The sequence below is a fragment of the Notechis scutatus genome, chromosome 1 (assembly GCF_049901735.1).
Source record: "Notechis scutatus isolate UNSWTSFEM ecotype Mainland chromosome 1, rNotScu1.2, whole genome shotgun sequence".
Lineage (NCBI taxonomy): Eukaryota > Metazoa > Chordata > Lepidosauria > Squamata > Elapidae > Notechis > Notechis scutatus.
Genome location: NC_142009.1, coordinates 248,418,714 through 248,436,057, shown reverse-complemented (window position 1 = coordinate 248,436,057; position 17,344 = coordinate 248,418,714). Strand labels below are relative to the sequence as shown.

The 17,344-nt window shown below is 35.3% G+C and overlaps 1 protein-coding gene across 1 annotated transcript in view; it reads right to left on the bottom strand.

Annotated features, from left to right (window-relative positions):
* The window catches only part of OVCH2 (ovochymase 2), a 54,497-nt gene that overhangs the window by 13,561 nt on the left and 23,592 nt on the right, over positions 1 to 17,344 (bottom strand). The window contains exons 11-17 of the mRNA XM_087959968.1: positions 16,920 to 17,060; positions 16,134 to 16,264; positions 15,409 to 15,502; positions 13,785 to 13,916; positions 7,446 to 7,523; positions 6,388 to 6,574; positions 185 to 257 (exon numbers count right to left, since the gene is read on the bottom strand). Coding sequence (XP_087816094.1) covers positions 185 to 257; positions 6,388 to 6,574; positions 7,446 to 7,523; positions 13,785 to 13,916; positions 15,409 to 15,502; positions 16,134 to 16,264; positions 16,920 to 17,060 — 836 coding nt within the window. The remainder of the gene's footprint in view (positions 1 to 184; positions 258 to 6,387; positions 6,575 to 7,445; positions 7,524 to 13,784; positions 13,917 to 15,408; positions 15,503 to 16,133; positions 16,265 to 16,919; positions 17,061 to 17,344) is intronic.

Here is a 17,344-nt window from a genome sequence, read left to right as displayed (position 1 = left end):
AAGACTGGCTTTACCAGAAACATGCTTCTGTATTATAAAATGCAAAATAGCACCTAAACCGTTTTCAGTTCAACTAGCAAGGATCACTTTCCTTAAAAGAACTGAGGCTCATAGATTATATAGACTACTACAAGTTCACAATCAACTCACATTATGTTATAAAGAAAGAACGACTTGTACTAACTTGGCTGCTCTGATCTTGCTCTTTTATATCATGAGTGGCCACCACCACTCTCCAAAGATCTTGATATTTTCCCCTAGAAAAACAATATAATTCAAATATTGCTTTAATCAGCTCAAGCATAGCATCTCTCATAACTCCCCTACACAGTTATTCATTGGTAGATAAACAAAAATACTAAATTTGAAATAAGAATCCAATACCAATCACAAATCAAGTAAGTTCACATTGCCATTAGGTATTATAATATGATTATATAATAAAAAAATATTCAATATATTTACTATGTCTAAAAATGTCCAGTCATTTGAAAGGGAATGAAACTTCCAATTTATTTCACAGAGTAATGAGAAGAAATGAGGATATAAATGTTACATATAAATGTTGCAACTGTCATGTAGCAACAGGCAGCCACATAATTATCAATAGTTATCAAAGAGGGACTTTGTCATTAAATCCAAATAATTCATTAATATCATTGTTAGGTATAACATTGATACCAAATATGGTTTGGGTGAATAAATATATAAAACTTAGATATCATGGTTTAAGTGCTTATCACTTTAAGCACAATGCAGCAGGCAATTAGCCGATTAAGGGTGCGGTTAGAAGTTACAATATAAGGAAGCATTAGAAGCTGGAAAGCTTACTGTGAGTTTACTGTCTCTGGCTGTAACTGTGAGCTGGCTGTAACTGTGTGCTGCTGCGACTAACTGAGATTACTGACTGTGAGTGCCTGTGACTGAACTGTTATTGTTTGCTACTGTTTGCTGAATATCCAGCGTTTGTTTCTCTGGAGAGTGAAACCGGAGGAGGAGAAGATATCTTTATCGGCTGATAAAGATATTGCAAGGACTCTTAACTTGGACTATACTAGTGAGTCTTACTGGATGGAAATACTGTGAATGACTTAATGGACTGAATGACAATGCTTAAACTCTAACTGGATTAAAAACTATTTAAACTACAAACAGTGTTTGTGTTCAGTGTGTGTATACTCTGGGGCCCTTCCGCTCTCCTTTGGCTACCTGGCTTGACTACTGCTGCAATACTCTGCTAGGGGTTAATCCTCAAACCCTAACATTGGTTATGGGCCCAGCAGCATAGTCTAACTAACCAGGATATAGCAGAGAGAGTTGGTGTGAGTTGCACATTACTGTAAAAACAAACTGTTTTAATTAGTTTAAAATAGTCAAAATATCTGAAGAGTAATGGCACAAGTAAATTTGTCACAACTGTCCATGATATCCAGGCTGGATGGAACAAACTATGTTTCATGGTCAATGAAATGTAGTTTACTTCTACGCAGAGAAGGTTTGTGGGACATTATAGCAAACCCACCAGATGTGAGTAGCTGGGATCCTGCTAATGATGATGATAACGATAAGTTACAAGACTTTAAACTGAAGAATGAGCAGGCTTTATGCATCATAGGACTGACTCTCTGTGATCAGCAGCTTGTCCATATTCGTGGAGAAGAAAATGCTGCAAACTGCTGGGAGAACCTCAGGAAGATTTATGTTCGGGACAGTGTAGGAGCACATATAAATCTTACACGGAAGCTTTTTCGAACGCATCTTCAGAGGAATGGAGATATGTTAGTTCATTTAAACTGTATGAAGAGCATTTTTCAAGATTTGCAAGAAAAAGAGCTTATATTTAATGAACTGCAACAAGTCTACATAATATTATCTTCATTAGATCAAAGCTATGATGACTATGTAACTTCGTTAGAGGTATTGCCAAAAGAAAGCCTCTCATTAACCGAGATTACAGGCAGGCTATTAGAAGAAGCCAGAAGAAGGCGTGAGCGTGACGAGCTGAGAGAAGATAAGAAAGAAGAGAAATTATCTTCAAAGTTTGAAAGAAACCAGCAAAGCAAAGTAAAGCACCTGGAAGAAGAGAATTTATCTTCAACAGCATACACAATTAAAAAGTGTTTTAATTGTGGAGGCAGAGGACATTTGGCAAGATTCTGCAAAAAGAGAAAAAGCCAGAATGTAATAAAGCCAAAGAAAGAATTTGAACTGGCCACGTTTAGCAACTCTGATGTGAAGAATAATTTATGGGTGGTTGACAGTGGCGCATCCCACTGCATCACAAGAGATAAGACAAAATTTATAAAAATGTCTAAAAGTTCTCAACATATATCTCTTGCTAACGGCTGGAACCTGAAAGCGAAAGGTCAAGGTTTTGCACGTTGTCCGTACATAAACCAGGATATAAAAATGTTGTATGTACCGCAACTAAAGTTTAATTTGCTTTCAGTAAGGGTATTAGATAAATTAGGTTATGTAATTACTTTTAAAGATAATAATTGCATAATTGAAAAAGATAACAAAAGGGTAACTGCAGCTTTAAATGGAACATTATATGTCTTAGATAATAGTAAGAAAGGGGAGGCTCAGACTGTATTTAATAATATAAAGCCTCATGATGAATGTATCCATTTATTGCATAGGCGTTTGGGGCATGTAAATTTTAAAATGCTAAAACGTACAGTTGAGTTATCTGAAGGAATAAGGTTAAAACCTTGTGATAAATATTTGCATTGTAATGTTTGCTGTGAAGATAAGAGCAAAGTATTGCCTGCAAATAGGCTAAATGGTTTCAAAACAAAAGAACCTTTAGAAGTAGTATTTACAGACATAATAGGTCCAAAGAAACCCAGTATGGGGGTGCTAGATATATACTGAGCATTATGGACCATTATTCTAGATATGGGTTTTGCTATTTAATGAAAAGCAAAACTGAAACATATCAACATTTTTTCAATTGGCTTAGGTTTGCTGAAAGAAAGTCTAAACGACAACTGATAACCCTGGTGACAGATAATGGTACGGAATTTATTAATAACAAATTCCAGAACAGACTTAAGATAGCTGGAATAGAGCATAAGAAGTCTGCTCCATACAGGCCAGAACATAATGCTTTTATTGAAAGAAGAGGCCAAACACTACAGGCAATGGTTAGAACAATGTTAAATGATTCTGGGTTACCTGATTCTTTGTGGGGAGGCTACAATGTGTGCTAATAACATATTGAACAACGTTGTTAATACAACAACAGGTGAAATACCATTTACCAGATGGCATGGCAGGAAACCTGATCTAAGTTACCTGCACACATTTGGTGCACCAGCATGGGTGCATATTCCTGCACAACTCAGAAAAAAAAGGGCAACATAGAGCTAAAAGATTTTTCTTCGTTGGTTATCAGGCAAACCATAGGGCATATAGATTTTGGGAGAAAGGCACATCTAAAGTGTTATGTAGTGCTAGTGCCCAATTTCTAGAACATGAAGGATGGGAGAAATTAGAACAGGATGCCAATAAAGATGTAATTATTGAATCCTATAGAAATCCCATTAGTTATCCCTGTAACTTTAAAAATAAAGTAAAGAGACAAATACAGGATGAAATAGTGCCCATAAAGGAAGAAACAGATTCAATAGCTGAACAGGATGAGGAAGATGAACAGGTAGTAGTTCAACAAAGTCCTCCTGTAAGCCCTGTAATTCCCAGAAGAACTACACGTGTATCTAGACCGCCTGATAGGTACCAGGCTAACACAGTGTGCCAGATTAATCAAGTTCCTAATTCTGTTGAAGAAATTAAAAAGTATCCTACTAAGGAAAAAGAAAAATGGTATGCAGCAATGAATAAGGAACTGAATTCATTAAATGATATGAAGGTGTATGAGAATGCCAAATTACCTGTAGGAAAGAAATCCATTGGCTGCAAATGGATATTTAAGGTAAAAATAGATAAAGATGGTAATTTAATCCATAAGGCAAGGTTAGTAGCCCAAGGTTTTAGGCAGAATGCTAATGACTATGATGAGGTGTTTGCACCTAGTCTTAAGGCAGCAACCTTGAGGGCAGCTTTAGTGTGGGCAGCTAGTAAAAACTATATAGTTAACCATCTAGATGTGGAAACTGCTTACTTGCACGCCCCATTAAAACATATTATTTATATGAAAAAACCTGTTGGTATTAAAAGTGAAAATAAGGATAATAATGATTGTTGGTTGTTAAAGAAAAGCCTCTATGGTCTTAAACAATCAGGCTATGAATGGAACCAGTATATTGTAAAGGAACTAGACAATATAGGATTTAAAGCTGGTTTAGCCGATCCATGTCTGTTTAAGAGGGAGACAAATGGGAAAGTATCATTATTATTACTATTCACAGAAGACATTGCATTGATAACTGAAACTAATGATGAAGCAAATAAAATAATAGCATCATTAGGAAGGAGAATAAAGATCAAGCAATTAGGTGAGATAAAGAAGTATCTCGGTTTGAATATAAAGAAAACACGGAAAGGTTTTAAGATATCTCAGGAAGATAAGATAAGCAAATTGCTAAAAGATTACAAGATGGAGCTTTGTAAGCCAGCTAAGACTCCAATGAGTCAGGAGTTTAGCAACACTGATGAACAAAGCCCTGAGTTTGATAAGGTGATTTATCAATCTTTAATTGGTAGTTTGAGTTATATTAGTAATTGGTCTAGACCAGATATATCGTACTGTGTGAATCAGTTGGCTAGATTCAATTCTGCACCATGTGAAAGACACTGGAATGCAGCTAAGAGGATATTAAGATATCTTAAAAAGACAATGAATTATTCATTGTATTTAGAACCAAAGGGTGATTTAATTTTGAGTGCTTATGCAGATGCTAGCTTTGCATCAGAAAGAGACACTAGAAAGTCGACTTCAGGAACAGCCATAATGCTGGGTAAGACATTAATAGGCTGGAAGTCAATAAGACAACAGCATATAAGTTTGTCTACTATGGAGTCAGAATTCTCCTGTTTATCATTGTTATGTACAGAATTAATAATGTATAAACAAATGTTAATTGATATAGGTATAACTGTAGATTATCCTATAATTGTACATGAAGATAATCAGGCAGCAATTCAAATGGCCACAAATATTGGAGTAAAAACAAGGAGCAAGCATACAGATCTAAGATACCTAAACGTGAGACAATCTGTAAGAAGTAAGATGATTCAGCTAGAGTACTGTATGTCGGAGGACAATTTAGCTGATAATTTTACTAAAGCCCAAGGTGCCAGTAAGCACCAGGAGAGTTGTGAAAGATATGGGATAAGATTGTAAGGTATTATATATTTATTTCACCCAAAGGGGAGTATGTTAGGTATAACATTGATACCAAATATGGTTTGGGTGAATAAATATATAAAACTTAGATATCATGGTTTAAGTGCTTATCACTTTAAGCACAATGCAGCAGGCAATTAGCCGATTAAGGGTGCGGTTAGAAGTTACAATATAAGGAAGCATTAGAAGCTGGAAAGCTTACTGTGAGTTTACTGTCTCTGGCTGTAACTGTGAGCTGGCTGTAACTGTGTGCTGCTGCGACTAACTGAGATTACTGACTGTGAGTGCCTGTGACTGAACTGTTATTGTTTGCTACTGTTTGCTGAATATCCAGCGTTTGTTTCTCTGGAGAGTGAAACCGGAGGAGGAGAAGATATCTTTATCGGCTGATAAAGATATTGCAAGGACTCTTAACTTGGACTATACTAGTGAGTCTTACTGGATGGAAATACTGTGAATGACTTAATGGACTGAATGACAATGCTTAAACTCTAACTGGATTAAAAACTATTTAAACTACAAACAGTGTTTGTGTTCAGTGTGTGTATACTCTGGGGCCCTTCCGCTCTCCTTTGGCTACCTGGCTTGACTACTGCTGCAATACTCTGCTAGGGGTTAATCCTCAAACCCTAACAATCATGCCCGGTTAATGTAGTTAAATTTGCAGAAGAGAGTTGAGAGTTAGATATTGGTATAATGAGGTAAGGCAAGCCATGAGTATGATTGCCCTGAAATTGAATCAGAATTGTAGGAAGACCTTAGCAGAATTAAGATACAAAACATTGGTCTTCAGAACTGGACAGCATTTGTCAAATATATTGTGGTGGATTTGATCAAATATAGGTAAAAACATGGTAGACATATAGGTTATCACTAAACTACTAAACTAAAACTAAACTACTAAACTACTGTCATAAACTACTGTCAAATCACTCTGGCTTAAATCAGTGTGTCTACTTACCTGGGCAATTGTAAGTAGTACAGAGCATTGCACTGTAATTTATGCATTTGTTTGTATGTTTTCTAGATTGAATAGACTGTCTCTGTCAAAAATAGAGCATCCGTAGTGTACTTACTCTTTTTTTAAACAATGAGCAGCAGTAACAATCCATGTTCTTGTGAGAACAGCTCCACCACAGATGTATTCATCCAAAATCTGCAAGCTGGCCTGCCAAGGCCAAGAATACGGCACAGCTTCCTCACCGCCAACTATCCGACTAAAGAGAAATCTAGGCTGGTTGGATGCTAATCCACAGTTATCATCTGCTGACAGAGAAAATGTGAACACAGAGCACAACATTTCTTCATAGAAAACATAATGCTATTTATCCTTGGCTGACTCTTTAGATTGCTTAGGATGCTGTACTAAAGAATTCTGGAAGATGAAGTTTGCCTGTTTTAAAATTGTCCAGGTTGAGAAGCACTGCTCTAGGCAAGCTATCGTTAACAGCAACACAACATTGGGGATTTGCCAGTCTAAAAGTTGGTGTAAAGAAAAATAGGGGAGGTATACAGTGTCTGTCCCAAATGAACGGTCTTTTTCCAAATGGATAGTAAGTCCATTGGATGACCTTCAGTTAGCATCTATACTTCAAATCCCTAGTCATTCTACAAGTTTGCAATGGCCAAATGATGGCTATTGCATCCCATCTCTATCCATAAAGAGGAAAGTCAGTGGCATTCCATAATTCTTGCTAAAAAAAATACTTGATGATCCAGTATTATGGGTTATCATCCATCTTTTTTTCTTTTTTCTTTTGCTCTTCATTAAAGCCTTTCCATTATAATGGAGCCTTTGTGTAACCCAATAGATAGAGGGTCAGACTGGCCAATATTCTATAAAAGAATGTACAAAAATTCAAATTGTGAATAAACTCTGTGAAGTTTATTGTTAAATAAGTGGATTCATACTTGAATTACTTATTAGAGCAACACAGTTTCTACCTAGATTTGATGAATGACAATAGAATGCTTACAGAAATTTGTATATAATTATCATTCTGCATATGTTATACTGCAGTATATGTCACATTTATTCCAAGAATATTTACAAATTAAATTCTGGATTTTTCTCTGCTTTCCTTTTCACCTTCTTTGTGGTTATTAAAAAGAGTCTCAGGAGAAGCATATTTACCAGGCATGTCTGTTTCATTTGCAGGCTCACTGATTTCTTCAAGTATCACTCCACTGCTTGAATTTGTTACGTTTAAATCTAATCAAACCAGAAGAAGAAGCACACATTATCAGTATTCCTGATGTTATTCAGCTTTCACCAGGAAAGATAAAAAATTCAGTTTACAACTATGTGTATATGTATGTGTATGTGTATATGGTTTAATTTATGGTCTGCAATTTGGAGCACCATGGCTTAATTACATATTTATATTTTCCTATTTTACTACACAAATGGTGTATTAGTACAAAGGATTAGTACAAAGGACACCTGGAGTGGCAAATGAAACTGGTACATGAAATCAATATTAAAGTAGTAGTGGTCCTTAATTATCACCATCACTCCATCCTCTTAATAATTAGAACCAGATTTCCTCAATCTGAAGCAGTTAGTAATGAAAGACCAAATCTGAAGAAAACCAGGTTTAAGATGTGTCATGTACCATGACTTAGATACATAGAAGACAGTGTTGGTATACTGTAAATGCAGAATGACAGGTTTTCAACTTGGCTCCAAAATTCAAGATTAACTTTGGACTTCCGGTTTGTCAGCTTTGGCAGCGGCAGGAATTCGCAATACTGCGCGATCCCTGCGGCGCTAGCCGTCTTGGTGCCTCCGATCCGGACGGGTTTGGAGGCTGGGGCTGCCCCGCAGAGGCAGCCAAAGACAGGGGGGATCCGGAGAGGGGTTTGGGGGTGTTGCAGACCCCCTCCCCAGCTGACAAAACCTCCTTTTCTCAAGACGGTGGAGCGGCGGTCTGTAATGGCCGCCACAAAGAAGACGGCAGCTAGGTAAGACTGTGCAAGAGGAAGAGGGAGAAAGTTTGTGAAGAGAAAGTTTTTCTTGGCTGACCCAGGACTTTAAGACGTACCTAACATCCTGAAAGCTATGACTTTTTGAATGATATTCTGTTTCCAGAGGAGAATTTTAAGCAGCAAATTTGAGGTGCTGAAAGGAAAGTTTACTCTCCTTCTCTATGGAATCAAAAAATTTGGCTTCTTGAGATAAGTGGGAAGGGAGAGGACAAAAAAAAATATTGAGATTTTGTTGGAGGAGATGCCTTGAAGATTTTGAGATTAGAAATTAATTGCAACAAGGCTTTAAAATACAGATTGGGCTTTTCTTTTCTTTTTATTGATATTACCCCAGGAAGAGAAAGTGAGAACTTTGTGCTTTGCTTGGACTGATTGATGACTCTGGGACTTTGGGACTGTTCTAACTTTTGAAACATCTTGGTTGTTTTAAGAAGAAGGAAAAAAAGAAAATATTTACAATGGCTTTACTTGTTGATGAACTTAGAAAGGAATATGAAAAAAATAAAGAAAGAAGGCAAGGACGCTGTGAAAGAAGCCTTTCTTTTTTTAGAAATGGTGGTTGCTATTTACCAGCAAAAACAACAACAGATGGAGAAAGCAGAAGAAGAAGAAGAAGAAGAAGAAGAAGAAGAAGAAGAAGAAGAAGAAGAAGAAGAAGAAGAAGAAGAAGAAGAAGAAGAAGAAGAAGAAGAAGAAGAAGAAGCCATCTTTAATGAATCCAAAAATTTAATTAAGAAAGAAAGGAGAAAGAGAGGAAGGAAAATGAAGGACTTAAGACTTAAAAAAACACCCAAGAAAGAGAAAAATAAGATGCAAAATCAACACAATGTAATTTATGCCACCAGTTAAAGACCGAATGCATCAATTATCACATTAAACAAGAGGAAAACCTTCTAAGCACCAATTCCACCCGTGCTTTTACAATTTTGTAAACAGCAAACTAAAAGACTCAAGGTCTATCCCACCCTTGATAGGACCTGATGGTAAAGACTGCAACGACGACACCATTAAAGCCAACATCTTTAACACATTCTTCGCTCAGTATTTGTAAACAGCAATGGATCATGCCCAGTATTTCCTAGCCGTACCACAGATAACAACAATGATCTAATACATATCGATTTTACAGAAGACAATGTTGAAAAAGCACTACGCAATCTAAAACCATCTCTATCTATTGGACCAGATGGAATATGTGCCTACTTCTTAAAAAAGCTATCCACTGCCATAGCCAAACCTCTAAGCATAATCTTTGAAAAATCTTTCAGGACCAGCTCCTTTCCTAACCTATGGTCACAAGCCACAGTCATCCCCATCTTCAAAAAGGGAGACCCAAGCCTAGTTGAAAATTACAGACCAATCTCCTTATGCTGCGTCACCTGTAAAGTCATGGAATCAATTATTAACCAATCCATCATCCTCCACTTAGAGACAAACAACCTACTCTCCAATAAACAATTTGGTTTCAGAAAAAAACTATCCTGTAATCTGCAACTCTTACACTGCAAAAACATATGGACGACACAACTCGACCAGGGCAAAGCAATAGACGCAATCTACATAGACTTCTGTAAAGCCTTTGATTCAGTGGTACACGACAAACTACTCCTAAAAATAAAATCCTATGGTATCTCTGGACAACTGCATAACTGGATAGTAGCATTCCTGGCAAACAGACAACAAATGGTCAAAATTGGGAGCGTCCTATCAAATTCTGTACCTGTCAATAGTGGTGTCCCCAAGGCAGTGTTCTAGGACCAACTCTCTTCATACTCTACATAAATGACCTCTGTGATCATATTAAGAGCAATTGCGTTCTTTTCTGATGATGTAAAGCTGTTCAATACCACAGACAATACTGCTACCCTACAAAAGATCTTGACTATGTATCTGAATGGTCAAACAAATGGCAACTTCAAATCTCAACAAATAAATGCTCTGTCTTACATATTGGCAAAAAAATCAGAAAATAAAATACAAGCTGAATAGTCAAGATCTTGTTGATGACCCAAGCTCTGTAAAGGACCTTGGAATACTCACCTCTAATGATCTAAGTGCTAGAGCCCACTGCAACTACATAGCCAAAAAGGCATTAAGAGTTGTTAACCTAATCCTACGTAGCTTTTTCTCTGGTAATATCACACTACTAACCAGAGCATACAAAACATTTGCTAGACCAATACTCGAATACAGTTCATCAGTCTGGAACCCACATTACGTATCTGATATTAGCACAATTGAGAAAGTCCAGAAATATTTCACAAGAAGAGTTCTCCACTCCTCTACTCGTTGTAGAATACCTTATGCCACCAGACTTGAAATTCTAGAACTAGAAAACCTTGAATTACGCCGTCTTTGGTCTGATTTAAGCATGGTATATAAAATCATACATTGCAATGTCCTACCTGTCAATGAATACTTCAGCTTCAACCATAACAACACAAGAGCACACAATAGATACAAAGTCAAAGTTAACCGCACCAAACTTGATTGCAGGAAATACGACTTCAGCAATAGAGTGGTCAATGTCTGGAATACTCTACCCGACTCTGTAGTTTCTTCCCAAACCCCAAAAACTTTAACCTTAGACTGTCTACTATTGACCTCACCCCTTTCCTAAGAGGTCTGTAGGGCGTGCATAAAGCGCACTAACGTGCCTACCGTCCCTGTCCTATTGTTTCTCTTATTCTTCTTTTATTTTTCTTATATGTACCCATTTCATGTATTCACAACTATGTATACACTTATACTTATTATCTTGTAAACAATTGGCAAATCAAATAAATAAATAAATAAATAAATAAAAAGGAATACAACAGAGAGGGGTAGCTAACAAGGCAGAGGTTAGGAGAGTGGGGGGGGGGGCAAAAAGGTCAGGTGGGATAAGAAAGGAAGGGAAAGGGGGGGGGAAAGCCACAAAGGTTTGAAACAAGATGGGAAAAAAGGAATTTTTTTTAGGGACAAAGGGTAATGTATAATTTTTTTAAAAAAAGAAGATTCTGCAAGGTACATAAGATGGTATTGTAGTATTTGTATTAGAAATAGAAAACTAGAATGTTATAAGAATTAATAAAAGATTAAAATATTGAAATGTTTAGTAATGATAGACTTTAAAATTTAATAAAATATTAAAGGGAATGTTTAGAATATTGAGTTTAATTAAAGAGTTTAATTGAGTATTGTGTTGATGTTATTATAAATTTATTACTGTAGCATTTGTTTTTGAAATAGATAATTGGAATGTTACAAGATTCAATATTTAGATTTATTATTTAATTATGTATTTAATCATTTTGGATTTATTATTTTTTCTTCTTTTTAAAAGTTAGTAGGTAGAATGTACTAAGCAGAATCAGATTGGGTACTAGGCGTTATTTTAAATGTTAATTTAGGGGACGATAGAAAGGCATCATACTCTGATTAGTGATTCCAGGAGAAATTCTTTTTTTTTTTTTTTCACTATAGGGAATGAGATAAATGGATAATTTGGGAATGGACAAAAGATACAAGTACAATGACTTAAATTAAAATGAATTAAATAAAATAGAATTAAGAAGAGTGAAAAGCGGTGAAGCTATATAGAAGATATAGAATGGTAAATAAGATAGGTAATGGTATATAAGATGAGCATGAATTTAATTGAAGTCCATATAGAGAGAGGTAATCTGGGGCCAAGTTACTTTCTTAAAAGAAGTTTTATGTTTTTGTGTTTTGTGTGTTTATGTCTGTGTGAGAATTAATAAAACCTTGGAGGAATGTTGGATGAGAATAATGGTAATCAAGTCAGAGAGAAATGAAGATGATAACTATAAATTGGATAAATATAGGAAAAAATAATAATAATAATAATGAAATTGAATAAGAGTAAAGAGAAATAATGAGAAATTTGCTAAGAGATATTTATATGTTCATATGGAAATGGTGTAAAATAGAATTATGTTGTATAAAATAATGTTTTATTTGACTTGTAAAATTTATAATGGAAAGAGGTTTTATGTATTCAATGGTTAATGATGGTTTGTTTGTCTTTAAAATTAATAAAATTTGTTTCAAAATTCAAGATTAACTTTCACCTTGAAGGAGGTTTCCACAATTACATTTCCACAATTACCTACCACTTAGATTTTCTAATATCAAAGTTAGCCTTGAGATACATAATTCAGAGACTAGATAATAATATTGCTAATAGAAACTACTTATATAGTTTAATACATTTCCATCAACTGAGAAAACAATATTGAAAGAACAGTTTGTCCAAGGCTATATAATAAAAACAGTAGAGGCAAAGCCAACCCTGATTTAAAAGTATTTTTTCTGAACTTCATTCCAGAGACTATACTTTAAAAAAGAAAGTCTTAAAAAAATAAAATGGCGCAAGATATAAAATAATATATTTATTTATTATTATGTTTATACTTCTTAACATTTCCCTGTGGCTTTGAGCAGTGTAAAATTTAATCAATAAAATGAAACATTAAAATCAACATAGTTTAGGATTACAAAATTTAAAATCATAAAACAACATTATAAAGAAGCAGTACACCAAGATGGGGGATTAGCAGTTGTTAATACAGGCAGGGAGGTTCTCATGGTATCAGCCAGCCACATAGTTGTGTGGGCCTCTTTTTCATCATCATCCCTCAGGCTACATAGCCAGGTTTTACAGCAGGCCAAGAGAATGTGGGCTTTCCTCACCGCTGAGGGCAAGATGTTCCACAGAGCAGTCCTATTTCACGATATATCCTAGAAACGCTCAAATATGATGGTCCAAAAGCTTCAGTACAGGGTGTTCTTTAAAAGGCTACAAAACAGTCAAGAATATTGTACAGTACCTATGTTCGGTTCTATATAAAAACCACCAGAGTTACCTTGAGGTAAGATGGGCAGCCTATACATTTTATAAACAAAGAAACAAATTATGGCTTTGGTTTTCCAGGAATGGCAACCATGACCAGCTAACTAGGAGTAAGAGCAACTTCAGGCAACATCTTATGCCAAGTCATTAGTGGATCATTTAGCCTGGTTTTATCAGCACTGATTCACAAGCTGTCTAGATTTTCAAATAATAATTTTTCCGTCCCTATCTGGATATTGCAGGGACTGGTTTCTGAACACAACTGAGGGTTAGAGACTATCCATGCTAACAATTTTGCAACATCATCTAGACATGGTTGTGGTGATATTAAAACTTCTAAATTATTGATAAATTGCAGTAGGTGGTTGTAGTAATAACTATTCTCTACAGGCTCTAATGCTAGTAAATTTTATGCCTCACTTCATTCATTCAAGTATTACATTAGAAACTCAGGAGAAATGTGATTAAAGTATGAATTGTGATTTGATTTGTTAGAATTAAAAACGTATTCATGATCCACTGAAATCTCTAGCAATTTGAAAGCAGTTTGCTGCTATAAACAACATACTGAAGTGGACAAAATGTATTCTGTGTATGTATGCGGAACTGCTGTACATACAATTTCTTTACCTGCAACATCAATGAAGAAAAATACAGCTTTGAACCCACTGTAGGTCTCTGTTTCATCAGAATGAAAGTGGATAAGCATTGTGTTAGAGGAACTCAGAACTGGTGCTGGGACAGCAAATCCACATGATCGAGCTAAGAAAATGAATCAGTGAATGAACGAATGGTAAGATCATAACAACAAACTGCCTCTTTTTAAAAGATAATTTTCAGTTATTCAGTGTGTTTTTAATCATCCTGTTACAGCCTGTTTCAGACCTACAACTTTTACAGCTTGTCTCACCTAGCAGATCAGATAGCAGCAGCGAAAAAAGCAATAACCCTTTACTTGCTGACTCTCAATACTAGCTCATTACTTCAATACTTATAACACTGATTACTTCATTACCTCAAAATTTATATAAATGATTAGATAATGATGTCTCTAAAATAATTTCTCTGAAATAATCTCTAAAATAATTAATTTATCAATTGATTGATTGATTTAGTGTGATTAGAGTGTTTAGTGCAAATAGTGTGATTACTGATCAGTATAAATGATCAGTGATTAGTGTAATTTGATTAGTAAAATTAGTGATTTAGTTAAATTAATTGACCAGTGTGATTAGTGATTAGTGTAATTAATTGATTAGGGTGATTGTTGCTTAGTGAAATTATTTGACTAGTGTGATTAGTGTAATTGATTAATTGGTGCAGTATTGGGAGTTGAAGTCCACAAGTCTTAAAGTTGCCAAGTTTGGGGATCCCTGAGCTAAAGCATCAGGCTAGAAATCAAAAGACTATGAGTTCTAGTCCTTTCTTAGGCACACAGCCAGCTGGATGACCTTGGACCAATCAGTCTCCCAGACCTAGAAATAGACAATGCCAAGCCACTTCTGAAAATCCTTCCTAAAACACTGCAGGGACCAATAGTCTCTGAAAATCAGACGTGATTGAATGGATTTTTTTTTAAAGGCCCACATGTTTTGTTGAAGATAGTCTTCAGGTAAAAGGAGAGGCTCCATTCCAATGAAGGCAAAGACACAGGAGAAGCCCCTCTAATATATAAAGTCACCTGTGACTCAAGCCATGACCTTTGGTGCCCTATGCTATTTTCTTTTGATATTTCCACCCCTCTTAGCATTTGTAAAACTGCAGGTATTACCCAAAGGCACAACTCTATAAAGTAATCATGTAATAATTATCTTGATTTTAAGCTTTGCAAATAGGGAAGAGGGACAGATAAATTACACTGTATGCATGCAGACACAATTACCGAATCTAGATCTGTGATACAAGAGATCTAGCAGCAGATTTGTGATGGGAGCTTCATCACTGGAAGCTTTCAAAAAGAGAATGGGCTGCTATCTCTCAGAAATGGTGTAGGGTCTCCTGCTTGTACCATATAGTGCAATATAAGACTCTGCAGTATTTTTATTACAGTTGTGCAGATGATGGACTGATTATGTATAACAAATAACCACTAATATAGTAGAAAAACTCAGGCAAAGATAAATGGGAAACCATGCACCTTGCAGCTATAAAGCCAATCAATTATACCAGCATTCTTAATTTAGTTCCTTTCTGCACATACACAAGAACCATTAGAACTGAATCAACCCACAATTTAGAAAGGAATATAACAGACCTATTTCTTTCTCCTTTGCCACATTTTCATAGACTGTCACTGAGTCATAAATACAGTCTTCATTTTCTTCCAGTTCAAAGTGTTCATATGCGAGCTTCAGAAAAATAAAAAAGAAACTGAAATTCCTCCAAAACAAAGGAGTTTGATTTTAAATAAATATGTTTTTCGTTTTTTATTCGTACAGCTCTTACTGTTACCAAACAGTTAAACCATTGATCAAACATGATGCTCAAGAAAAACTTCATTCAACAAAGCACAAACAAATGCTATTATCCTCTTCCCAAGAAATGTGCAGAAGATGAGGTTTCACGTCCTTAAAATATTAAAAATTTCATTTTGCAAATGTTTAATTCAAAAAAGATCCAGAGTTTAGTTTACTACTATTTAATATAATGGCAAATCTCAAAATGAGAGTAGCAATATCCTCATGTGCCCCAAAGTTTTCCAAAGTTTTAAAACTTCAGCAATCAGGATTGACATAAAAACAAATATTTATTTATGGGATGTAATCAGAATGATAGGGACATAGGATAAAAGCCTGGCTGAAGATAGTCAGGCTCAATACTAAAAATGTTGGATTCCATATTTTAAAAATCTAATATAAACACAGAGTAATATGTATAAAATCAAATTCATGAACAGAAAAAGTGGCAAAGTGCATTTGAACCAAATAAAATATGCGTAAATTTTAATTGAAAGAAATATGTTATGCATATGACTTATACCTTAACAACATGGTTCTCTGGAGCATGAACAATCCATTGGCATTCTGCTAGGTTATTATATGCTTCTGGATAATGCATGCTTTGCACTGTTCCTTCTTCAAAGAGAACTGCTAGAGATTCACAACCAGAATCTAAACAGAAACCAAACTTTCTTCAAAATAAATAAGCTGTTTCAAACATTTAGAAGGTTATGTTGTCCTATCACACTGTGAAATTTATGCATATAATTATGATGTACATTAAAATGAAATACAGCTCTTTGAACATTACCATTATAGGGAAAGAAATATTACTTAGATGGTGAATGAAAACAGTTTTGAAAGGGATAATTTTACTACAAATGGTGCAATGGTGTATTTGAATAGTGGATAGATAGATTGGCCTTGCTTGTGGTGGTACCTCTTTTGTCAGAGTGGCCAGTTCTAAAGTTGATGTGGATTGGTTCATTTGTATCAGTAATTGCTTGGTTCTTGAGTGTAAACATCTTATTATATGCAAAGTCATTTCATATCTCAATTCCATCCTGTCTTATGATGGCTTAAGTTATTCCTCAAGGAACTTAGTAATGATACTTCTCCATGAAGTTCACGCACTCAGAAGTTCAGAACCACAAAGACCAAATTTATCTCTTTGAAAGGGAAGGAGAGAAAGACGAATGCAGGGTAGGCGTGGCTCCAAAATGCCATTCTGTTCTTCATAATGTATTCTTATATTGATTATGCAGTATCTCTAATCAAGAATAATCTGAATATGCACAATGGATTGATCAAGAGCATTAATATTTACCTAGAGAACTAGCTGGTTTTATAGCTTGGTATGTCATGCTAAATCCAGTTCCTTCTTCCTTGTTATCTGAGACAAATTTCAATCTTACGCTGTTTGAACCAATCAAAATAGGCAGTGGTAGGTTCATTCCACACAATTTCCCTAAAAGGCAAAATGTAAAAATGAAGATATTGATACTCATAGACATTGTTATTATTATTATCAGGGTCGCACATTCATCCTTTCAACTTTCAGAGACTAATTAAAAAAATATGTGGTCATTTGCTGAAACATTCTTGCCAGTTCAACTATAGTGGAATATATGGATGATTTTTCTTTCCATGCCATAAAGCCCCCAGATTTAAATTTTCTTTGCAGGTGATAAGTGGTTATTCGGTTCAATAAAGTGTCAAGTAATGCTGACATTTGAGTAGAAGATTGTTTTG